General features: G+C 45.4%; 2 protein-coding genes across 51 annotated transcripts in view; one reads left to right on the top strand and one right to left on the bottom strand.

Moving 5' to 3' along the window:
* Positions 1–25,503, bottom strand: part of DOK1 (docking protein 1) — a 65,179-nt gene that overhangs the window by 34,807 nt on the left and 4,869 nt on the right. For all 50 annotated transcript variants that reach the window (XM_083832957.1, XM_083832914.1, XM_083832916.1 and 47 more), the window contains exons 5-6: positions 19,768–25,503; positions 4,897–4,965 (exon numbers count right to left, since the gene is read on the bottom strand). In XM_083832957.1, coding sequence (XP_083689083.1) covers positions 24,409–25,503 — 1,095 coding nt within the window. In that variant the 3' untranslated portion in view covers positions 4,897–4,965; positions 19,768–24,408. The remainder of the gene's footprint in view (positions 1–4,896; positions 4,966–19,767) is intronic.
* On the top strand, positions 235–19,768 carry M1AP (meiosis 1 associated protein). The gene is given in 9 exon segments (XM_083832972.1): positions 235–3,573; positions 6,210–6,387; positions 13,623–13,801; positions 13,805–13,913; positions 15,408–15,558; positions 16,742–16,883; positions 17,437–17,643; positions 18,609–18,764; positions 19,073–19,768. Coding segments are annotated over 8 exon segments (1,230 nt in total). The 5' UTR covers positions 235–3,573; positions 6,210–6,242; the 3' UTR covers positions 19,214–19,768.

Below are 25,503 nucleotides of genomic sequence, written 5' to 3'. Positions count from 1 at the left end.
GATCTGAAGATATTACAAGATAGAGAATAATCTACTTCTGTTGATAATTTCTTTCACTGGTTAATCACTGTCATTGCAAAACTTGCACCCAGTTTCTAATTTGCATTTATTGGCTTTAGCTTCCAGGGATTTGTTCATATATTTCCTCTTTTGGCTAGATTGAAAAACCTGCGTATATCTTATTCTTTCTTCCTCTAGAGATAATCAGGTTCCCCTGTAATCTTCTAGCTGGTAAATGAAAGAGAACAAAATATGAGTCTAACTGCAAGGCATTTTTACAGTCACTTAATAACTTCCAAGCCCTTCTCTGTATTCACTCTTCTGTCTTTTTCAAAGTTGATTCAAAATATGGTCACTGAGATTGGATGCTACATTCCAATACCAGTCTCAGCAATGCTGTAAAGAGAGCTAAAAAGTATCCCCTCCTTCTGTTTGCTTGACTGGTAATCACATCAACTCTTTTGCCATAATGTTGTGTTTTTCTGGGACTTGTCCAAGCCAGCAAAGTGTGCACCCAAGCGCATGCAGTTCTTACCCAAAGACTTGAGCCAGTACCACACGCCATGTTGATAGGCACAGCCCTCCAGTTTTGCCTGGGTGTTCTGCCTACTAAGCTATCTCTATTTAAACATCTGCTGATGTACTGAGGGCTGTTTTTCAGAACTGTTTTTTCCCTTTTAGGGACAGTAAAATATAGCAGGATGGCTATCTTCGATGGACCTAATTTTGTTATAAATGATTTCTGGTCCTCTGCAGCTTCTCAGAACTGGACCAATTTTATATCTCTGTCTGCTAAACGTCTATTCCATTTCACCCTTCTCCAGAAATACTAGTGCTCCTTCACTTTTCCTGTACTTCTGAATGTACCCATTTGTGTCAATAATGCATGTTTATCACTTTAATTTTTTGATCTAGCTAGAGAATAACTTGATAGTTCTCAGTGAGAAACCAAGATAGATATATATTGGAGGTTGCTTATTAGGCAAATCATATGAAGTCAGGAACCCCCCAGAGCTGAAAACAGAGGCTGGGAGAGTACATGAGGAAGTGTCATATATGGTTGCCCTTTTTTCATTCTTCCCCAGGCACATGTTTAGAGTCTGCGTTCCTATTGATCTCCCCTAATGGCCTAACTCTTAAGATCTCCAAAGAGCTTCCCTGGAAAGGGAGAGGTGATGCCAAAAAAAGGGAAACTAGGAATAAAGTAAATAACCATGGAGGACAACAGGTGGTGACACGAGGGGAAGTGAACATTGAAGGGTCAGGAACTTTAAACGTGTAAGTGGGTAAGGACTGAGAGCGCCTCCAACTGATGGGCAATTTTCACAGAATCACAGAATCATCTAGGTTGGAAGAGACCTCAAAGATCACCTAGTCCAACCTCTGACCTAACACTAACAAGTCCTCCACTAAAACATATCTTCCTACTGTTTTTCCCTGGGGATGGTCAGCAGGGATTTCTCAAGTACATTCCAGAGTTGAAACTGCAGCTTGCATAGACCAGCCTAAGTTAATATTTAAAGCAGCTGTATGCATGCAAGAGAAAATGTGACTCTGCTGGTGCCAGTTCCAAGACGCCCAGGTTGACTGGGCTTTTAGCTGCCCTGTAGCATATGCTGAGCCCTGTTCTGCCACTCAGGAGCAATACTTGATCTGAGACAGACAGTTTACATCTCTGTGAGCTGCAACTGCCTCTCTGGATTGAGGGCAGGCATCTGAACTGTAGGGAGTTTTGCTATAGCACTCTGAAGAGCATCATGGCTCTGTGCATGTACAAAAGGTTCCCAGCCTCACAGGAGAACTGAGATAATGGGCCAGACATTTCTCACACCGTAGAGTACAGCCAGTATAAAGTGTGGTGACTTTCCTTAAAACTGCTCATCACCATTCTGATGAGGTTTGGGCTGTCCCATCTTTCTGCCTCACCTTGTTTGCAGAGCCATCTGAGCTGCCCGTGACAAGCCTCAGCCTACCTGGTTCATAACTCAATCACCATAAAAGGCTGTGCTGTAAACCATGGCTGCTCAGGAGCTGTTTAATGAATCAGTGCCAAGTTTCTAAAGCAAATGAAGCATACGTTCAGCTGTTGCCTCTTCCGTGAGGAAAGTGACTTCTAGCAGTAGTGTCTTATATTGCTTCAAACAGATTTGCCATAGTTCATTGATAGTTTTCCCTGTGGCCACAATTTGCCAGGTTGCTTGCTGGTTATTTGTCAACTTTGAGTTCTTGTTGAAGGCCAGGTGAGCTGACATCTGTGTAAATGCTAGCTATGTTCCACACACATTTGGATCCTGGGTGCACTCTCGCTTTGCCACATCTATGCTAAAGCAAGGACATGGCGTGGTAATAGCTACTAGGTAGCTTTAACTAATACGGCTTGGGGAAACAGAGTGTAAGGGGCCTACCAGGATCGTGGCCAGCCTGGTTCATTTTCAGACTGCTTTCTATAGATTTAGGTGATCATTATAAAATGATACCAGCTTCAAGGAAGTGATGAGCAACATATGTGATATATGGGTTTGGTAGCCCTGGACTATAGGTAATCTAAATCACAATAGCAGACAGTGAGAATATGGCCCAATATCCTCCAGTACACAAGACTGACACAAAGAAGCATAGTGGAACTCATCAGGTTAATAAACTGTGCATTTGTAATGTTCATCTTGCTATAATGAGTCAGACCAGCTGTCCTTGGGGCAGCCATTATATAGTGGTAGTTGTTCCATGAAAGAATAATATGTTTTCAAATGACTACTATAGAATAAGTCTTCTTTTCTAATACTTGCTCTGGTATCTCATTTTTGAAGCAGGACGGTCCACAGACCTTCCATCAGCATTTGTTCTGAGAATGATTACTGTGGTGCATGTTCTAAAAGAGCATTATAAGAGAACAAGAAGTGCCTTACTGGGTCAGACCAGCAGCCCACCAGCTCAATCTCAAAAGGAGAGGCTGTTTTGTGGGAGTACGCCAGCCCAAGCACTTTCTGCTGTTCTTTCTCCTTGTGCTCCCCCAGTTCCACAGCTGCTGTATTAAGAATGATGAAGGATATGTTTGAAGCTATTCTCCCTGCTATCAGATTATGGACCCATTACCCGTGAGTCTGTGGACCCCCTTTTGACCTGACAATACAGTCTGACTCCAAGCCCTCCAGCGTGCAGATCCCAGAGGTCCATAGCCCAATGAGTGATGGAGTATGGGTATGACAATGGTGATATGGCCAGGGGTCAATTCGTATCGCTGTTCATGGCTTTATGACTAGTAAAAAGCTCCTGGGCCCTGTCTTATCTCACTGCTGTGAATTCAAAGGCCTCATTCCAAATTATGGAAAAATATTTCATATTATGTTTGACATTCTCTGTGTTTCAATGTCATTGAATATTGTTTTTTAGCAACTGAAGGAAAGCTTTGCACGAGTTCAAGCCTGCATTTCAGAGCTCCGTTCACTACCAAGAGAAGGCTGTTACCCCCAGGGGGGAGATGGAGTGGTACAGGCTGTGCAAGATGGATTGCAGCAGTTCAAGCAATACAGCAGACACACAGCAGCAGGAGGCTCAACAAATAGTTCTGTTGAGGTAAGAAAACATCGGGAAGATGGTAGGAGCCATCTATCAGTCTTGTGACTTTGCCACTTGTTGATGCATTAAGATGATAGTCTGTGTGGTATCTAAAGACCATGGGAGGGAAAGAGTAATTAAGAAAATAAGCCCACCAAAATACCCATGTTGCAATCTCTGAATGCTCATGGATAAGAAACAAATTTGGGTTTGAGATACTTATGGAGAACGACTTACTTTACAATATAGAAAAATGAATTTATTTTCCAAGCATTTAAGACTGGCTCAAGCAGAGATAGCTCTGTCCTCTTCGCACCCTCACTTCAGGTAGTTATATACATTGATAAGACAAGCTGATGATGACTTCTTCGTACAGGTACTAAGGGAGCCTACTAGGAAAGGCACCCTCCAAGATTTGTTGCTTGTAAACTGAGAGGGTCTAGTGGGTAAAGTGGTGATTGGCAGTCAAATTGGTCATAGTGCCCATGAAGTAGTTGAGTTTAAAATTTTTGGTGGTAGGAGGAAGGCTACCACCAAAACTTCAACCCTGGATATGGGGAGAGCAGACTTCAGGCTGCTCAGGGAATGAGTTAGTAAAATCCCCCAGGCATCTGCTTTTGAAGACTTTAGGGTACACCAGTGGTGGTCACTTTTTAAATATCACCTCTTAAGAGCACAGGAACAGGCAACTCCAAAATGTCGGAAGTCAAGCAGGAGGGGTAGAAGGCCAGCTTGGCTGAGCAGGGATCTTCTTCTAAAGCTTAGGCATAAAAAGAAAGTGTATAGTTGCTGGAAGCAAGGTCAGGTGACATGGGAGGACTGCAGAGATGCTGTTCACCTCTGTAAGGAGAAAATCCAAAACTTGTGCATGATTTGCTGCTCCAGCTGGATGTATATAAGTCTGCAGGGTCTGATGAGATTCACCAGAGTGCAGCTGCACCAGGCTGCCTGTTGTGCTACACTAAACCCCTGCTGCCCTGTGGCCTGCTGCTGCTTCAGGGAGAGGACAAGGGTATGGATAGAGACTGGTGATGCTGTACGTTTGCATGTGAACTCCTAGCAGAAAGGTGAGGTGCTTAAGGAGATGTTATGGTTATGTTAGAAGTATAGTTTCTTTAGTGTGAGACCATGATGGCCAGCATTTGTAGCACAAGAGCACCACTAGCAACTTGCTTGTGCAAATCAGATGCAGTCTTCAGGCAATGTGCCTTTTCCTAACAGTAAAACCATAAAGAGGCAAGAATATTTCTAACTGGCTAGTAGGCATAGGAGGCAGACTTTGTTACAAACCATAGTCATACAAAACCCAAACATTTGATAAAAACTATTGAAAATGCTTACTCTTCGGAGTAATCCTCACTTCAGAGGGACAAAAACAGCAGCATCAGTGGGGCCAAGTCTCAGCAGCAGCTACGGAACAGGGAACACAGCGAGCATGCATTAAGATGAATAGTACTTTTCAAGTCTCCAGCAGACCATTCTTTGGTCACAGTATCATAGAATATCCGAGTTGGAAGGGACCCACAGGAATCATCAAGTACAACTCCTGGGTCCCCAAAGGACCACCCCTCCCCCCCCCCCCCCAAAAAAAAAAAAAAATAAATCAGACCATGTGTCTGAGAGCGTTGTCCAAACGCTTCTTGGACTCCAGCAGGCTTGGTGCCATGACCAGTTCCCTGGGGAGCCTGTTCCAGTGCCCGACCACCCTCTTGGTGAAAAGCCTTTTCCCAATGTCCAGTCTGGTCAGATTGGGAAGCATAATGATATTCAGAGATTATACTGAGGATCTGTAGTAATAGGAAGATAAGTTACAGCAGCTATCTCAGCTTTTGTATGTAGTAATATATTTCTCCTGGTCTCCGACTGGCATGTGCTAATGTGAATCAGGTTGTGAAAAGGGTAAATGGGAGGTGATAAGCTACAGATGAGATACATCCATGCTTTTGACTAAATAATGGTGCATCAGTATAGCAAATGCTCTGTCTATATCTCCACAGATGATAACAGTTTCTTGTAGAAAATCCAGCGCCCCCCCACTTCAAGAACAGTCCTTGTTAACCTTTTTCAGTAATTCCTAAAAGGAGATCGTAATCCTTACTTCACTCTTAATACCTCACAGCCAAACACCAGAGATACATTTAGATGGAGAAGTTATTCTTTACTATGGAAACACCTTTAGGATAGACTATATTCACACACACACACATATATATATACATATATGTATATGTATATATTAATAATTCACATCCAGCCTTCAAGTGAGACAGCCAGATTTAATCTTGAACTATAACTGATGCAGGAGTGGGAAGTGGTGCTTTCCTTCAGAAGAACTCAGGCAGAAGCACTCCTTTACATATCTTGACTCACTGCCCTTAAGTGCAAAGTATGTTCTACAAAGCAGCTGTTGGTTGTTCCATATTCTTCCAAGAGCAGCACAAAAACTGTTGATGTTCCTACAGCAAACCTCTGAATACACTATATTAGCTTACAAAAAATCTAAGGCTCAAAAATCAATGCTTTTAAGTCTGCTTTTGATTAGATTATATATTTCTCTCCTTTCTCTGTGCTATTCAGAGAGCAGCTCAGCATCACTGCTGCAACAGAGGATTAGGGTCAGAGGCAGCTCTTGCAGTCTGTAATTTGTGTTTCAGATCATAATTTTGACAAGCCAATCAGGAAAAGAAATGGTAAAGCATCTGGAAAAGAAGCTAAAGGATGTAGACCTTGTGAGTCTGCGAAGAATACAAGTCATTGAGGTTTTGAAGAGAGGCTTTTTGGAGCCTGAGGATGTGGAACAGTGTATGCTAGCAGAAGAGCCCAGCAGCAATGGTGAGTATAAGACAAACAAGGGACTTGGAAAAATCATGGCTTTGGACAGCAGGACAACCACTACGTCTTGCTTTTGTCCAATATCTACAATTTTTTCTATCATTTAGTTTCACTCACTTAAGCCAGAACTACTGAAACTGAAAACAGCAAGATGCTTGTACTACAACACCTCCCTGGCAGCATTATCACGTTTGGGCAGACTTAGCACATGACTTCACACACTATTTCATCTCTTGGTATTACCAAAAATTGATTTCATGTGCAATACAGCTTTATTGAGGAATTAAAGAGAATAAATGACTCCCCAGAGTTTGTGGGGATAGCACACACTCAGACAGTCATAACGATAAACACTAACCTTTGGTTCTGCCCCTAGACTACATATTCCTCTGCACTAGGAAGAGTTACTCTTCCAGACCAAGTTGTGTACTTACTCTCCCACTCTACTCTGTGCTGGTGCAGCCTCACCTTGAGTACTGTGTTTTGGGCAGTTTTGGGCACCACGGTACAAAAAAGGATGTGAAACTATTGGAGGGTGTCCAGAGAAGGGCCACAAAGATGCTGAAAGGCCTAGAGGGGAAGATGTATGAGGAGAGGCTGAGGTCACTTGGCCTGTTCAGCCTGGAAAAGAGGAGGCTGAGGGGAGACCTCATCACGGCCTACAGCTTCCTCACAAGGGGGAGCAGAGGGGCAGGCGCCGATCTATTCTCTCTGGTGACCAGTGATAGGACCCGAGGGAATGGTGTCAAGCTGCTACAGGGGAGGTTCAGGCTGGATATAAGGAAAAGGTTCTTCACCAAGAGGGTGGTCGCGCACTGGAACAGGCTCCCCAGGGAACTGGTCATGGCACCAAGCCTGTCGGAGTTTAAGAAGCATTTGGACTGTGCTCTTAGTCATATGGTCTGAATTTTGGGGTAGATCTGTGTGGAGCCAGGAGTTGGACTCGATGATCCTTGTGGGTCCCTTCCAGCTTGGGATATTCTATGATTCTATGATTCTGAGATTCTATGATTAGCTGTTTTTGTTGCTACTATTCTTGCTTAGCTGCTGCTGCCTTTTTTCTGTGCTTAGGTTGTCTTTTCCTGATCTCTTAAGATTATACATCCTCAGTAATCAGTAAACGTGCCTATCAGTAAGTTCCTTAAAGCCCTACAGTCTCCATTTTTCAATTTTTTTCTAATTGTTTTCAATGTTTTTCTCCATTTTAAAAACCTTTGCTGTTATCTCGCACTCAAACTCCCCACTAACAAGACACACCTGATACCAAGCCTCAGTTCATGTGACAGGTTCTCACAACAAGTTTATAACAAGCTCGATAAAGCTGAGTCACGATTCTTTGCAAAGTTAGGATAAGGTCTGTTACTAGCAATGATAGTATTTTTTTTACAGAGTGACAGACAATATTGGATGTTGTCACCTCACCTGCCTCTAGCTCCTCTTCCTTTTTTTCCTGGTTGCAGTAGCAAATTTCTGGTCACTTGTCAGAGTAGGGGTTGAGACTGTTTTAGGTAGATCACAGATTCCTTTTGGTCCTGAGTAAGTACACCCCAGACCCTGAATGCTATTTTTCCTGGCCTTACCTCTAAAAAAACTCCTGCACCAATCCGTGTGCTTTCAACAGTGAGAATTTAAGCTATAATAATGAGAAATTCAAAAACAGGAATTCCTACTAGCTTCTGTTTTGAGCCTTTTTGTTTCATAGCAAATGATTCTGAACGGTCACTACATAAATCAGCCAGGCGGTGAACAGAAGTCCTATACCACAACAGTTTAGTGGCAGAAGCCTGTACAACACAATGCTGCTCTAACGGCAGCTTTCATTTCTGTATTTCATTTTACCTGACTTTCAAATCTGCTCAGTTATTTCAGCTCTTTCTGAAGGCTGATAAAGTGACTGCTAAATCGCAGGAGCTTGCACTGGTTTCCTCTCATTTGCAGCACGGCACATACTGGTTGCATTTTGCCACAGGTGACAGTTGCTCCCCCTGCCACCTCGCCTCCTAGTAAGCTGCTGGCCGGGCTTAATCCAACCCTGAACTCTATAATCAAGCACTGAGAAGTATAGCAACCCTTTTACTACCTGCTGAAAGCTTCCTCCCCAGAAGGGACTGTCTCCCTCAGTAAGGCATAACTGGTTATTCTGGACTCTGCCTATTTTAAAACAGAGGCCTCAGGGAGAGTGCTCCTCCCTGCTGCCCTGAGGAGAAGGCTGCTTTTTTTCCTGAGCAGCACCGCTGTCACTGAATCATAAGGAGGAGGATCAAGGTTCTGTCACACTGACATGATTTTAGAATTAATTCAGGATGTCAGAACACCAAGAACACCTAAAATGCAAATTACAAAATGATTTTGGAAAGAGCTGTTGCCTACAGCTCTGAGGCTGAGGTGTTCTTTACAAACACTGATCTAGTCCATGTGGGAAGAGGGCAGCATTTTAGGTAGCTGCAAATGCTGACTTCTCGGATGAGGAGGGTTATTATCAGGACTTTGCATTGTTCTGGTGCTGCACAGAACCCTGCAGGGAGGCTTTGGAAAGCTAGACACTACAAAACAGAAGATGCTGTGTGCCTCTTAGTCACAAAACTGCTTTAGAATATGCAAAACCCCACTCTATTGTCTAAAGTAAAGTTGTGTAGCCCTTTTGCCCAATAAATGGAGTGAAAAAAATAAATGGAGATACAGTACATTGAATTTCAGACTATGAAATTCTAATTTTCTGAGTCTTCTACTTATAAGAAGATTCAGGTGATGTATTCACAAAGATGATTAAGGGATTGGAGCATCTGTCTTATGAGGAAAGACTAAGCAAGCTGGGCCTGTTTAGCCTAGAGAATCATAGAATCATAGAATATCCCGAGTTGGAAAGGACCCATAAGGATCATTGAATCCAACTCCTGGCACCATACAGGTCTACCCCAAAATTCAGACCATATAACTAAGAGCACAGTCCAAATGCTTCTTAAACTGACAGGCTTGGCGCCATGACTATATCCCTGGGGAGCCTGTTCCAGTGCCTGACAACCCTCTCAGTAAAGAACTTCTTCCTGATATCCATCTTGAACCTCCCCTGTAGCAGCTTGACACCATTCCCTCGGGTCCTATCACTGGTCACTAAAGAGAATATATTGCTGCTTGCCCCTCTGCTCCCCCTTGTGAGGAAGCTGTAGGCCGTGATGAGGTCTCCCCTCAGCCTCTTTTCCAGGCTGAGCAGACCAAGTGATCTCAGTCACTCCTCATTCGTCTTCCCCTCTAGGCCTTTCAGCATCTTTGTAGCCCTCTCATCTTTTTTCTTTAAAGAAATCCTGTAAGTCTGCAGACCATTTATGTAGTAACAAACCTATCCTGATATAAAATTATTGGAATTAAATACTTAGCTCTTCTCACTTTTCCTGCCCCAACCCTCTCAGGAGTTTTGGAAGTGAAATTCAAGGGCATAAGACAAATTCTGATTGGTGAACATGAGAAAGAAACAGGGTTTGGGGCATGTTTGTGCCATTGTTCCCTGTTGCTATGAAACAGTTGTCTTTGGTGAATGCCAGGTGCACAGAAGCAGCCTCATTAAGCTGGGCTTGTCAAATATCTGGTCTAGGCTGGATTTTTTTAACGTATGCAATAAATAAATACATGTAGTGTTGAATATGCTGTTGACTATTGTCATCAAGACAAACAATTACACTGGGGAAGGTGCAGACAGAAAGCTGTAAGTTTAGTCATTAAGGACATAACAGCTGTGACACCTGGCTGGACACTAGTGTATTATCTTGGATTTGTATACCGTGGTTTCAAGATGCTTTTATGAACAATCCAGTGGGAAACTAGTATTACCATGCTAGAGTCCCATGGAATATATGGTATTACCCTGCTTTCTTCTTTTGGCTCTTCTGTAGGGCTGTAAACTCTTCAAGACACATATCATCCTGTTGCCTTGATTGTACTGTGTATACTACAGTGAGATTCTAATCCACTGCAAGGGTTCCTACTGGGCCATTACTGAATGTGGTCTGTGTTATTTTACTCTCACAAATTGCTTCTTCCAAATCCTAGCAGATTTGGAGAGGCTAAATCTGCTTTGTGAGAAAGCATCTGATTTTTGAGCTTTTACTCTCAGCTAGAAATTTTCTTCTCTCATTTGCCCTAACAGGGAAAAAAGTAAAGCAACATGCAGTTACAATTTCCTATAGCACTGAAAGAAGGGCAGGATGAGGATACCCACTTTCATAGGCTCATTTTGAGGTTAACGCAGGTAGAAAAGACCTATATTTTGGGGCCCCGTGGTTAGCAAGTCTTAGAATAGCTTTGAAGATGAAGAACAGCCTGTCTTGGATGAAAAATGCTAGCTGTTTTTCCTTTCCTTACAAGAGCAACCTCTCTGGGAGTGTGAATTTCTAGACTGAGACCGTGTGACAAGCAGTAAGGATTGGTTTTTCAAACTGCAAAGCCACTCCTCTGTGGAATAGACTAAACCTATGGTGTTTCTTTAATGGTGAAACATTAGGGCTTGGCAGACTGCAGACTGGAGTAGAGACCACTATATAAGTCCGATAAAGAGACCGATACATAAAGCTTTTGTGGAGGGAATAGTGTGTATTCATAATCAATAGGATGCAGTAGACTGGCCTCTAATGCATTTCACAGTAATTATCACTATGTCTGTCTTGTCCCTACCCCATTATGAACACTTAGAGCGTCTGGGTATTGCTAAACCATTTGCAAATGACGGTTAATATTTATGTCATATCGATGCTGGCCCTATCTGTCTTTTGGGAAAAGAAAAAAACACACATTGGAGTTGAAGCACTGATACATTTTTAATGAACATAATCCATCTTCTACAAGCCCAAGGGAACCTTTTTCTATATGTTCTGCAGACTGACAACCAATAAATGGCTTTGCATACCTGGTGTTCAGGGATTCCTAGAGCCATCACACAGTAGGCATCACCATCCCAACCCAATCTTCCTTCGGACACCAGTGAATCCAATGAATTTCTTTTTACAATTGTCATGTATTGTGCTAACTTAAGATGTGTAAGTGGCTACATGTCTATTAGAGAAAATTTAAAAATAGGAAAATATTTACTGAGGAAAGAACTAAAATATTTACCAGCCCCAAAACACAGCTAATTCCCCTTGTCGCTTATGTATACAGCATTTGTCAAAGTAAATTACATGCATTTCCTGGTGCTTTGTCTTTTGAACTACTAATGCCATCTGCAGTGCATGTCCCAGAGAGACACTTACATCTAAAAATCTAGGGAGTTCATCACAGCTGAAGTACAGCTGGCAAGGTCTCCAGGTGCATGGTACATATTAGTGCATGCTGCATATTAGTGCATTCTGCAGGGGAACAAGAACAGGGATCCTAGCATCAGGACAAGAGCCTGACAACAGTAATAGTTCTGTTCATGAGGAGCTGTCTCCAGAGAAAAACAGGGAATTCCCTTTCACCAGAGTATTCTCCACCATTGCTCCAAGGGGGAGGAACTCGAATTCCCATAAGCATCAGAGAAGACTGGGATAAGGCATGATAATAGTCCTAAGCTATATTTGAAAAGAACTGCAATAAATAAATAAATATTAAAAAAAAAAAAATGAATTCAATGTGCCTGAAACCAAGGACAGTCAGACCAGACTTTAAGAAGGAAAGGCTTTCAGTAGCAAGGACAGTGTAAGGAACCTCCATGGTAGGTAGGAGTTGATTCTACCTTGCTGAAGAAGTACAGCCTACCTGAGCTCAATGCCTTCCTCAAGTCTGCAAGGAGAAACAATTGGTAGGCCATCCTACTCTGATGGCCAAACTACAAGTAGCAAGTTGCAGACCATTTGAAGAATTACAGTCTCTTTTAGATTATTTGCCATGTAGACGGAGGTTAATGAATTTCTCTTTCTTTTTTTTTTTTCTTTAATTTATTTTAATGTAGGAGAGGATGCGCAGTGTCATGTTTGCAACCTATAAATACTAAGGCATAAAGAAAAGATTTCTCATTGCAGATGAATATAGCACTGCAGTTTAGTCTCCAGCTGAACTGGTAAACACATTTGGGAAACCAACCAACCAAACAAAAAGGCTATTTCTGCTATGCATTCATTGTCAGTTGTATGGTGACCCAATTAATGCAAACACTCTGTTCCTCCTGTGTTTATGAACACCTGTATTAACACGTCTTATGCATTTTGCAAATTGTTCATCAAATTCTATTTTTTCCCACTTTCACCTATTTTATTTTTATCATTTTTAAAATTTATTTAATCTGCTAGACTGTATGCCAGCTTCTCATTTGGGTTATTACTTAGGGTGTTAATGGTTTTATTTATTTATTTATGAAGTTCCTGACTCTGCTGTCCAGCCTACATTTGCCCATTTCTAAATGTCGTGGACAGATCATCATATATTTGCTCTGCACCTTCATCATGGTGGCTTAAATACTTGCTAGGTATTTTTAACTTCTTTTAATTTATTTTGAACAAATCTCATAATTTTATGCATTTCTCTTCTTTGAAATGAAATGTAACCATGGTGGATAGCTTTGACTGTTGTTTTATCTACAGGGATGTTCTGCTGTATGATTGTTGTTACCAAGCGGTACTTCAATAGTAATGTATTGAACCATGTCTTCTGTGTTGTGCAGGTCCAGGTCAAGTTTTGCTTCTGTTCTTGTCACGTCTGTGACTAGCAGCTTCTTTAAGTATGCACTGAGGGTGTTTAGCAATTTTGTTGTGGGTCCATATTGCAAAGTAACATTCATCTTCTATATGAGGAGTAGTACTTTTCCATCACTACTACAAAGTGCTCCATTACAATAGCATTTCTATTTTGCAGTTTCTCTGATTTCTCATAACATCATGCATCCAGTGTCCCTTGCTTGTTGAAAAGGAGAAAATGGTTTAAACTTTAGAGAAAAGTCCCTAAGGTCAGTGCTAAGATAACCACTTACACCAGCAGATTGCCAGCAGAGAATGTGTCACATCTACTCCTCTGAAGATGGTAGTAGCTACTGCATCTGCCTCAGTGATGAAGACAGCTGTTGATTTGACCTGTGGAGCAGCTCAGCTTATAGCAAAGTTCTTCTAAGAGGGCAGGTGTCACAGTTCTGTGTTGTGATTTGCATGGTAATGGCTTCTGAAGCACCTCCTTTGTGAAAGCATTTGAGGAACTAATGGGGTATAGTGTAGGGGAAAATGCAGAAGAATGTTCTTTTCTATGGCTGAAAATATTTTCACCATTTTTCCTGGCAGACATTGCAATCCTTGGAATGGACATCGATCTGCAAACCATAGAGGACAATGTCATCAGCTTGGAGATGCTGTTTAAAACGTGGCTTCATGACTGTGGCTCAGAGAGAGAACACCTCCATCTCCTCCTTCCATCAGGAGGCTCCAGCTATGACACCGCACCCAAGACCACCCTAAGTATTTAATTTTCTCTCCCTCTCTACAGGGGACTCCTGACTCCCACAGTCTTAATGATTACCCAGGCCTGCCCTGGGCATGTTCCCCTACATATTGAGATTCAAGTAAGGCCTCTGGGTGACACTGAAAGCTGTCTGAAGTTTCTGTTGTCTGAGTCTGAGGGGCCGTCTCCTTAGAATGTGTCTAGGTTGTTGTGTACTGTGGCTGCTGATGCTATAGTCCATTTCCATTCTGCAGCTAAGATGTGCTTTGAAGAGCATGTGACTTTATAGCCACTGGATCAAAGTAAAGGGGCCTTACATACTGAGAACCAGAGACCTTCTGGCTGTTACATAGCTCTAAAATTGTGTTTCTTGTGCTTGATGCTAAAGGTCACTTACTTAAGTAAAGGCTATCTTACAAAGTGACTTGGCATGTATTTTTATCTATTGACTTAGAACTGAAACAGGTAACGTAGCTAGACCTGCCAACACTGGAATATTTATAAGGAATATGTTGTGTTTTTTTTTTCTTTATTTAGTTTTGTTTTGTTTTTCCTTTTAAGAGCCTAACATCAAATTCCTAACCCACACTTGGGTAAGCACTGATAACACCAAGAGCTACAGGAGACAGGGGTGCTTCCCCTAAGTAGCTGTTAGCTGTATTGTTATAATTATGCTGCCATGGAAATCTGCACATGCAGTACCAGCACCCCCCTTTCCATGCTGCTCCAATATGGCTCTAATGTGCTATTTCACATTGCCTCGGCAGTAGAAGCACACTTGTTTTCTGCTAGTGGTCCACAGGCTAGCTCTAGACTGGAAGCAGAACTCATAGAGCGGTCCGTGCTGGTGGCTGGTGGAGATAGGTGTCACAGCAAACAGATCAGAAAGCTTGGTGTGACTTTTTACTTACATAGTAGCTACCATAACAGCCTCCAGATCAGTGCAGACAATTATGTTTTTATTCTTAAAGGTTGATTTTTCTTCATCATAACATTGAATTTCATATTCAATGTATTTTATTACTGTAGCTAGCAAGACAAACCAGGTTTCTCAGCAGTCAGGTTTTTTCACCTTCCCACACTCAAGAAGTCTTTAGAAAGCCAGGGAATGTGTATCTTGCTATATAACTTACTATACCAGAGCTGGTATCCTCAGTCTAGCAGATTTCTCCACAAACATGGCTAGAGAAGCTGGCAGGAAATAGTATGGCCCTGAACACTGTGTGGCATTGGGAAAGATGCTTCTGCTCCCTCTTCAGCTGGCCACACATCTCCAAAAGTGGAACTTGCCTGCGTGGTTTACCAACCAGTCATTGTTTCATTAATGTGCCAAGCATGTGGTAGCTCCTCTTGGGAGAAAACTTGTTGCCTTCTTTTGCCACAGGCTTTAACATTGTTCTTCCAGAGAGGGAGACATATGGCTTAATTTTTAGGTAGTCCTATGTGGAGCCAAGTGTTGGGACTCAAAGATCCTTGTTGTGACCTTACAACTCAGGATATTCCATGATTATATGATTCCCTTAATAGTTGCTGTTGCTAGAAAACATTAAGTGTATGTAAGTGCTTTGAGCATGTCATGTGCTACACGTTGCCATTTCCAGCAGTCTAAACCTTTTTCCTTCTCCTAGTATGCCTGAAGTGTGATTTGCAGGAAAGACTGCTTGATCCAGCTCTACTTTTTGGGACTGTTGATGGCACCATGAAAACAGCTGATTCAAATTCATCCTGCCAGATGACAGCCTGGCCAGCTACAGTGCTGTATAAACTCCAGGTTGTAAAGTAAGTGTTGTTATGTTCTTTGTGCTTGGTAACTGGAAGGCTCGTATAGTAGTAACCTTCATTCTTTCTGTGCAATTTCAACTAGGAATCAGTAATATCAACGTAAAGTGCTGGGGACTCAAAGAGCTTGTGAGCAAAATTCTACAGTAAGACACCCACATCCCCTGTACCTCTTAACGTTATGGATTAGCACATCCCACACATGCTGACAGGTGTGCAAAGTCAAAAAAATATTGTTACCATGACACTAGCACTTTTGAGTGTAAAAACATAGATGTTATTTATGTAAGTTGTTTTCTTCCAGTATGAAGTCCTGTAGGTTGTAGCCATTGCCCCATATATAATATTGCTGTTGTCTCACTACCTAAATGCAAAAAAAGCAATGAAAGCTTCACAGTGCTCCATGACTTCAGGTAAGAATTTATTTGCTTTCCCATCAGCAAGCTCTGCTGGTAGGCACAGAGAATAACAAGAAGAGTGATACTCTCTAGTATCTTTTCTGAGCTTTGTTTTCATTAAAAAAAAGTTGTGTAATTTCTGAACTTTTTGTACAATTTTTCTTAAAATGATTCTCAGCCTGTTAGTAGTTGAAGAGCACTCAGTAATTGTGCATAAATGGCCCACATCCAAAGCACTTCAGCTACTTAATATCTATCAGCTCTGTCATGAAGCATAAGTGTGCTATGGACAATTTTAAGTATTGTAAACTACATGGTAGTGTTTGAGGTGGGATCCTGACTGTGTGCAGGAGCAGAGCAAAACATCTCCATTTAAGTGAAGGATAACCACAATATACTAAAATCGCTTAGGAAGGGATGTAACTGCCTAAGTAAGCTATTGCCCAAGAGGCCTGATTACTAATCTGTTTTGTATTCAAAATGCATGAGGGTTGGACATAGTCCATGGCATGCTCTTGACAACACAGATACAAGGGAATCTGGCAGCATGCTGCAGGATGCTGAATTCCATGCTGATGATCGAGAAAGCCTTGGACGGCAGCTCTTCCCACTGCAACTGGACTTTTTTCCAGGGTTTCATAGTGGCAGGCCACAGTATTACAGACATTTGTAGCAGTATTGCAGCTGATACTGCCATGGCCATTTGAGCTACTCATTCCCCTGCAGTCTTGTCTTGGCAGTTTCATGCTGGCTGTGCTTCATTAACATAAGCTGTACATTTACAGAGCTCTGAAGTCTGAAGGGGTCTGTGAGTCTGTACTGTATGGACTGCCTTTCATCATCAAGTCCACAAGCTGCTGGCAGCTAGACTGGGATGAACTGGAGTTAAATCAGCATAGCTTCCATGCTCTATGTCATAGTCTTCTGGTGAGTGTAAAATTGCAGTCTCGTGGGGAGGGATTGACACAGAAAGGGATCATTAGTGCACATCTAGTAAGATCTATCTAGCCTTCACCAGAAAACATGTTTCAAAATTTGCAGCTTCATCTCATGGGGCAGGGTTGGGCTTGTAAGTCCTTCCAGCCAATGCAACCACTGGAAAGCAGATACAGCACATCAAATCTTAGAGGTGCTCTAGCCTATCAGAAATCCGGTGTTTGGAGTTATAAAGTGCAAAGTCACGAATGGAGTTAGGCAAGCATTTTTAACTGTGAAAATAGTTAACCAAGGCTTGGGATGTGGAAGACTTTCCATTACTAACAAGTCTTAAATCAAACTTGGATGTTTTCTTAAGAACTGTCATGCATTCAATTAAAAAAAAAACTCAGGTTGTCCTCAACCACAGTGCAGAATAGTGTTCTTATTCTGATACGTATGAATGACACTCTGCTCCTGAGCCCAGCAACCCATACAGCAAAAATGCTGATGGAAGAGGCTATTGCACCTTTTTTTCATGTTGATTTTGGTGTTTGCTATTTAGAAAAGGAAGTGGATGCTTTTGGCCAAACTCGATCCACAGAACACTTGTCCAAGCTGGAACATTGTGGTGCATTCCTACTACATCATTGTCCCTTCTGACTCTGCCACTCTGCTTGTCAAAGCAGTTGCTGTAAGAGAGCTCCTGATGCCATCAGTCTTCCCAGCCCTCCTTGCTGAGCATCCTGAGAGGGTGCGGGGCCCTATAGAGGTAAGTCATTGATGGCCCTGCACAAAAATATGTGGAAAGGATCCCAGCTATACAAGCAGGAATCTGAGTAATGATGAACCTTCACGCACAGGGAACGTGAATGCTACTGAGGTATATTTACCTCCCTTGCTCCTGGGGAACATGGAACTCTTCAGACTGCACACACTCAGGTGTTTTAGGCATAAGATACATCAATACAAAAGCTCTCTTGGTGTCTTCCAGTAGCTTCAGGCTTCTGCACTTCCTCTTGTGCATCCATACATTCTTCTCCTGAGTTTTCTGTGTCTGCTTCAGGTGATGCCAGAAAGGGCAGGGCTCTCACTACAGGTCTTAGAAGATGAACAGAGGAGGAAACAGCTGTGAAAACATCCAGTGGTGACTGGAATATGATGAACTTCTCCAAAATTTCTTCCCAGCAGCCAATATGTCCTACAGTTTTCCTCACAGACAGAAAAATGCCTGTCCTTTGGAACAATGCTGCTATGTGGGAAGGCAACTTCTATCAGCTTCTGAGGCTGGGAGGGCAGCAGAGAAAAGGCATTGGTTGTGAAGGAAAGGTGCAGCACCACGTGGTGGAGTTGGTAGGGCAAGTGGAGGTATATCTACTGAAGGGCAATCTACTGAAGAATTATTGAGGGTAACAGTGTGTGGACAGGGTGCTACAGCTTGTTGTCTGATTTCAGGCATGGGGGAGGATAGGACTGTATCCTGCAAGGAAATGCTTAAATCCACTGAGACCTGGTTGCAGATGCCTGTTGCTCTATACACAGCTAAGAGCAGTCTTTGTGGGCTGCAGCACAACCAAAGAGCCCGTCTTCCTTCAGCGTGCCAAGAAGCGTCATCCATCTCTCCAAAAAAAATACCCCCCCCCCCCCCAAAAAAAAATGATGATAATGATAATAAAAGCCTGCAGCCTTCACCTGGCACATCTCATTGCCACGAGGTTCTTTCTTCTGTCTGAGCAGAGTGCCCTGAACAGCTTGGAAGTGGAAGTTACTTATAACCCCTTGCACCTGAAAAGCAACCTCTACAAACACCTGAAGAGTATGTTGTACAGACCACTGCACAGGCAGCAGGCCCAGCCCAGGGACCAGCGACCAGAGCGGCATCAATCCAAGCAGGTATGACTCTTGCCTTTGACTAGCCTAGATAGACCCTGTCTTGTCCTCCTGGTCTGCTTCCTGCAGAGGGGAAATGGGTAACCCCCTGATACCCTGACGGTACAGGGAAAGCAGCATAGGGCAGCAACAACATTCACTTGCAGCTGGTAGAGCTGAGAGTTGGGTATAGCATACCCTTGTGCTATGGGGGAGATAGGTGCTGACCAGCTGGCACACGCAGACACAGTAAGACAGCATGTTGAGAGCTGTTGGAGAAGCCAGCCCCTCCTTCCACAACGTGCATTCATATTTTTCTCCCTGCATTGCAGCATCAGAGCAGAGCCAAAGCCACAGTAGCACCCCTTCTGATGGCTCCTTCTCCTGCCCAATTGTTCAGACCAGCAGTGGTGAGGAGAGATTCCTCTGAGTACTCCTTTCTCCCCAAAGAGGACGACGAGTTCCTGCAGTGAAGATACCCCCCGGCACTGCTTACGCCTGCTCACGTGCAGTTACGGCTTGGCTTCTGCTTGGCTGCTAAGGCTTACTCACTGAGCCGGAAGCGGTCAGGCAAGACACTAAGCCTGGCCGTGGTCAGACAGGCACTTCCCATTGTTTGTTCCTCCTTGTTTTATGGTTTTGTTAGTCACTCAGTCAGTCTGCAGGAAGCTTGCTACTCTGTCGCTCCTTATCCCCTTGCTATTCAGCCATCCCCTGCAACACCCTGTATTTCCCATTCTCATCAGCACACATCACCAACATGCCTCAAATTATGGTTTCTTAGAATAGGCTACTGCAGCCCACAAACCACAGATTACTGTCAGCAAGTGCAGTAAAGCTGCAGACAATGTGGTGAGGAAGTCAGGCAGATAAATAAAAGTACAAAGCAATGTCAAACTGCCCTCATGCTGCAGGAGCAGCTTCACCAGGGTGTTTGAATAAGCATAAAATAGGGCTTGTGAATTTACTCCTAAAGCCCAGAATGCTGTCCTCCAGAGCAGCATTATCAGTGACAATGATGACTTGCCTGCTTCCACGGTGGTCTCACTGTCCAACTCCCCAGCTTGTTGATGGGTTTGTAGCAAGTGCCAAGTCAGCAGCAATGCCCTGGCTGGCTCCTGCACGAAAGCTCACTGCAGCTGGACCCCAAGCACTCTTCTCTCAGACAGCTGTTGCTTGGATGCACTCCTTCCTGTGGCCTGTCCACACCTAAGGTGCCATTCTGCAAGCCAGCATGGCCAGTACATTCTGGACTCATTAAATGGGGGATATAGCCTGGAGCTTTCCAGAGAGCTTCTGCCCAGTGCTAGCACAAGTGTGAGCCCCAGTTTTTTCAGTGCAGCAATAGAACAGCTGCTACTGCCAGAGCCGGAGCTGAGTACAGTGTGACTGAGCCAAGGTGGGGCAGTCTCACTTGGTTTCCTGGATACTGTACACCACCAGGCATTTGCATTCTACGTACTTTGTTCTGACATGCTGTTTCAAAATAAAGTTCTCCCATATAACATTACCTTACTGCCTGTGGTCTATAATGCATATGGTGTGCAGCAATCCTAGCACTGACCTGTACTTCCTGAGAAACAGCTGCGGTTGACCAATAGCATGGTGCAGGCAGCACACTCCCCGAGGGCCTGCAACAGCAGGAGAGCAGAGCGAGCTGTTTCCTCCAGGATCTCAGCTCAGTAACAGGGTCTGATTGCCACCTATTGTCTACCTGTTCATGAGGCATGCACTAAGGTGGCAAAGCACCTAGCAGAAGAAAAGGTAATGATAGCACCTGTTTGCCTCTGACACTGGTAGTCTCATCTTGATCTTGAATCTTAACAGTACACTACCAAGCTGCAGAGGCTCCGATGAGGGCAGCAGTACCCTTCCCAGTGTTGAGGGCAGGGGAAGGAATCACACAGATGTTAAAAAGTCTGAGAAGTACCACCTGCTTCCTCTGCGCCCCTGTGGGAGCTGTGCCTTGAACAACTGCCTGACTACACATCTGTACAGTTGCGTGCAAAGCCTGGGTCCACCTTGCCACTGGTTTCTCCTGCATGGACCCGTTCTTCCCATGCCCCAGGAGCACTCCATACTTGGCAGGAGGTTGCATTGCAGGCAGCTGCTCAGGGCAAGATGTTAAGGGCAGGTACCTCAACGACAAGGCAGACATCCCTGACAGCATGGGGATATGCATTTCCTGGGGTGTGCAGGTAAGTAGCAAGTCCTCACCTTTCTCTTAACAAGCTCAGGGGGTGAGGAACTGGGGACTGTCCAGTAACAAATGGCAGTAAGGCACATGCAAATCGTCCCACCTGGGGCATGCAAACCAGACAACATAAAAGTGCCAAAATCAGGAAGATAAAATAATCCACTCCCCCTCCTTTACTGATCTATTGACCCAAATGGAAATTACTTCAGCAACCCTATCAGTGGGAAAAAGTAAACAAACAGACTAGTGGTTTATTGTGACTGGAAGGAGGCTGCTAAAGGGGAAAGTTGTGAGGAGGGAAAAGGGACTATGAAGGGAAGCCAGTCAAAAAATTGGGGCTGTTGGGGAATTCCTTTTGAATAGCCCTCCACCTGATCACCACAGTGATCAGCTCCTGACAGCCAGAGGGGCCTTGGGTGCTTCCCCAAATACCAACATAGGAACAAATAACCTGGCAGAACAGCTGTCTCACACCTGCACCATACTAGGGCCCCAAATGGGAGGAGGAAGTGGTTATGAAAGGATGCATTTTTCACAATGGGAAACAGAAAAAGGCAATACAAAGAGGAAGAGGATGGCTGGGTGCTGGCAGCTCCCAAGTCATTTTCTCCTTGTAAAAATTGCCACCTGGCCTACAGAGACCAAGACTACTTCTTCATCCCAGCCGTGGCTGCTAGACGTGCTGTACTTGGGGGCATTTCTCAGCTAATCTGGGGTCTGGGGCTTTTCACAGAGAACAGGAAGGCACACAGGCTGTCCTCACATGAGGAAGTCAAATTACCATATCCAAATGACATTCCATGCTACACTGAGTCTGGCTCGTAGCACCCAGACAGGGCATAAGCAAACAAAACTGCTTGTCCAGAACCATTTCTGCAGTGCAAGAAAACAGTGAGCCACCAAGAACGAGCTGTGTATCCCCAAGCATCTCAGCAAAGCCTTGACTCAGGACTGGCTGCCAGGATGCTGTTTCCCCAAGTACGCAGACTGCATTCAGCCGTGGCACACAATCACTGTGATGTGCCAGGGCTGTCATCACTCTGCACCTGGTCATTTCACTGTTCAACACATGGAATTTAGTTGTAAGGAGACAGTGGAAGTAGGGCAAAAGGAAGAAAAGGACAGAAGAAATCCTAATCCAGACAAAATCTAGGAAAATCATCTCCTGCTCCTGAAGTTCATTGCAGACATGCTTTGGCTACAGGATGGCTGTGACACGCCAAAGGCTCATTCTGTATTTGCCTTGTTTCTAATGCTTTCCCAAAGCATCTATGGCACCCTGAACTGCTGCAGAAAGGAGATAAAGTGGAGCACAGAGCAGCAGTTTGAGAAAGATGACAAGCTTGGTCCACAAGACTGAGACAGAAAAAAATGGACTGCTCTCCAGATCAGCAAGAGCCCTCCAGGCTGCATGCACTGCTGACACGTGGCAGAGCCCGTAAATAGAACAGGCCACATGTAGGAACGTTCCTCCTGCCTTGTGTGGTTACCTCTTAGTTTTAAACCAGCTGTTACCAGAGAGGACGTCATTGCTGAAGCAAGAAGAACAAGTATCTTTTCATCCCACCCAGGAGGAGTGCAGTGCTGTGGTGAGAACAATGGTCCTGGCACAGATGCTGGAGCATTTTCCTTTTTCACTGCCACTCTCTTTAGTGAAAGCTGGGTCAGCCGCTTTGGAGCCAACACACCATCCTGAGACACAGCGGCAGCAGTGATGGAGACGCACAAATATCCACCACAGTATGGAAAGCAGAGCCCCAGAGCTCAGCTCCCGGAAGGCTGCTCATCATCATTTAGGTCTTGGAGCTTGACACTGGAGCCACAAGCAAGGATTATGGGCATGCACAGTACTCTTCCCTGGTGAGGCTGGGCAGACAGCTCTCAGGACATGAAGCACCTGCATAGGGCCACCCAGCAGGTAGGCGTGAGAAGACACATGCCTGTACTGGGCAGGAACAGCCTCACCTCAGCCTCTCTCAGGCTCCCAAAGCCGCTTAGGCCTCCTCCCATCTCCTGCAGCAAAATCCCAGCAGAGAAGAGGACCAGCACAGGGTAACAGCGACAAATTGGTCCAGGCTACACACATGCTTTACTGTTACAGGACTGAGGAATCCCCCCTGCAATTTGGGCACCAAACACCTGCTCAGAGCTCGCTGCCTTATTTCCATCTCTCCAGTCTCGGGGCATGAACCTAGCCCTCCAGACTTCCCCACTGGTTTATGGCTCCCTGGGTCTGAGCTGGGGCTGGAGAATTCATGCTTAGCTCTCTGCATGGGTATAACAGTCTGCTAGCTTGTCAGATCGCTGCTCTGCTGCTGTCTCCGTCAACAGGCTGGCAAACCTGCAGAAACCACCATTAGCCCCAGACTCAGAGACAGCCAGCCCCAGGGTGCCTGGCACAGCCCTACAACGGAAGGAACAGAAATTCTCTCATAACCATTACCAACACGAAAAGGGAAACCTATTTTCCCTTGCACAAGTTTCTGTCCAAGGAAAGCCACATAGCACTCACAGCCAAACCCCCCACCTCAGACTACAGCCAGATCACAGCATTTGCCATTAAAGTTAATGGAACCCAGACTGGGCCTTCTGAAGGTGGGTGCGGGGAGGAAGGGAATCAACAGAAGGATGAGGCTGGGGAAGGAGGGTACCTGTGACCAATCAACAGTCACTGAGCTCCAGCACAGACCTGGAGCCTGGTTCTGCCCAGCCTTAAGCTTGGAAGAGACATGCACTTGCTCAAGTCATCCCAGCATTTCATGTCTGGACCAGCACTGGTATCCGTGAGTCTGACACATGTGCCTTAATGCGCTGGCATCAGGGCATCCTAGCCACTGCTGGACCTGGCACCCACTTTCTTTGCAGTTTCTCCTTAGCTCAGTAGCTCTGGCACAGATAGGCTGGCACGAGTGTGAGCACTGCTCAGCAGGGGCACCAGGCACCACAACGATGCGGTGATGCACCAGCATTTCCCCAGTCACGTGCCTGACAGTCTAGACATGCCACATGCAAACACTTCATTCCGAGACATACAGATTTTAATATCAAAATACTTTTGTATAAAAATACTTCTGGAGACTGATGGCAAGCAGTCCTCCAGGCATTGCAGTAGGCATCTCAGCCCTGTGGCCTACCTAGAGAAGCCAGAGCAGAACCAAAGCCTCTGGAGTCACAGCAGCAGGCACAGTGCGACAGAGCCAACCCTCCTGCCACATCAGGAGGTGTCAGCAGAGCTGGCTTGAGCCAGGAAGTGCACCTACAGCAGCTGCAGCAATCTGGCTCCCAGGTGCAGGAAGGGACCCAGGGAGATGCAGTCCCTGGGTGCTTGTGAGCAGGAGGGGCTCTGCCCAGTCCCACACAGTCCCCAAACCCAAGCCACCCACAGGACCCATGGAGGACGGCAGCCTGCGCCGCTCACAAGTGGGTCTGGGCCCCGCAGTCTCCCCCAGACAAGTACAGAGCAGCGGCATGTTATATCTCTCCTAAGTCCTCATAGACAGGCGACAAGCTGCACTCATCTACAGACTGCTCCTTCTTCTGCCCGTGCTGGGGCTTCACCACCTGGCTGTACAGCACCTCCACTTTGTTGTTGTTGTTGTTGCTGCTGCTGTTGAGGCTGGGTTTGACGACTGCCTTCTCAGGAGCAGGGTTCCCTCGCCGCCTGCCAGGGTCCCCACTTCTTTCGACACCTTTGGGGATAAATGCTGCTGGGGGCTTGGGGGCAGGCACTGGCTTAGGGCCCTTGGCCTTGGCCTGGAAGGCAGGAACCGAGTAGTCATCAGTGCTGGGGTTATAGGGATACTCGTAGCCGCCCTTGCCATCATGGCCCTGGGTACGCCAGGCCTCGCCTGTGGGACGTGCTTCATCATAGATGCAGGCAGCAGAGGGTACTGCGCGGGGAGCGCGGCCCTCAGGCTCGTCATAGATGTGCTCCTTCCGCCCAGGTGCCTGGCTGCGAGCCTCGGCCCGGACCTGCTCATAGGCGCCCGTGTACAGCGGTGCTGGCACCCGGAGCTTTGCCTCATCTGGGGCCGCACTCGCGGCCTTGCTGTCGACAGGGTCCGAGTACAACGGGTCCAGCCAGGGCCGGAAGCCCTTCACCGAGTCCAGGGGCTCTGAGTACAGGCTGGAGGGGTCCTCAGCCAGTAGCGCAGCTCGCGGTGCCTTGGGCAGAGGGGAGCGCGGGGGCGTGCTGGGAATGGTGGGCTTGGCCTGCAGCACAGGGGGCTCTGGCAGAGTCCGGTTCTTCAGCAGAGACACCGTGTCTCTCTCCTCCGCTGCAGCAATGGACCTGGGTGCCAGTCCTGCTTTGGGTGCTGCAGTGTCATCCCCCTCCACAGGCAGCTCTAGGCTCAGAGAGTCAGCCAGGGCCTGGCGGATCAGGACCACACTGGGGCTGTCTGAATCCAGTGAATCACAGCTCTGCCGGTTCTCCTCCACCTGTGCTTTCTGCTCCCGGATGGAGTCTTCCACCAGGCGGAAGATCTCATTGCCCTGCTTGGTCTCAAAGGTGAAGTTCCCTGGGCCAGAGTCACAGCGCCTGCCAGCTTCGAAGGAGAACATCAC

Source organism: Anser anser (genome assembly GCF_964211835.1).
Source record: "Anser anser genome assembly, chromosome: 4".
Taxonomy (NCBI): Eukaryota; Metazoa; Chordata; class Aves; order Anseriformes; family Anatidae; genus Anser; species Anser anser.
Note: the sequence above shows the minus strand (reverse complement) of the source record. Positions and strands in the feature narration are given on the sequence as shown.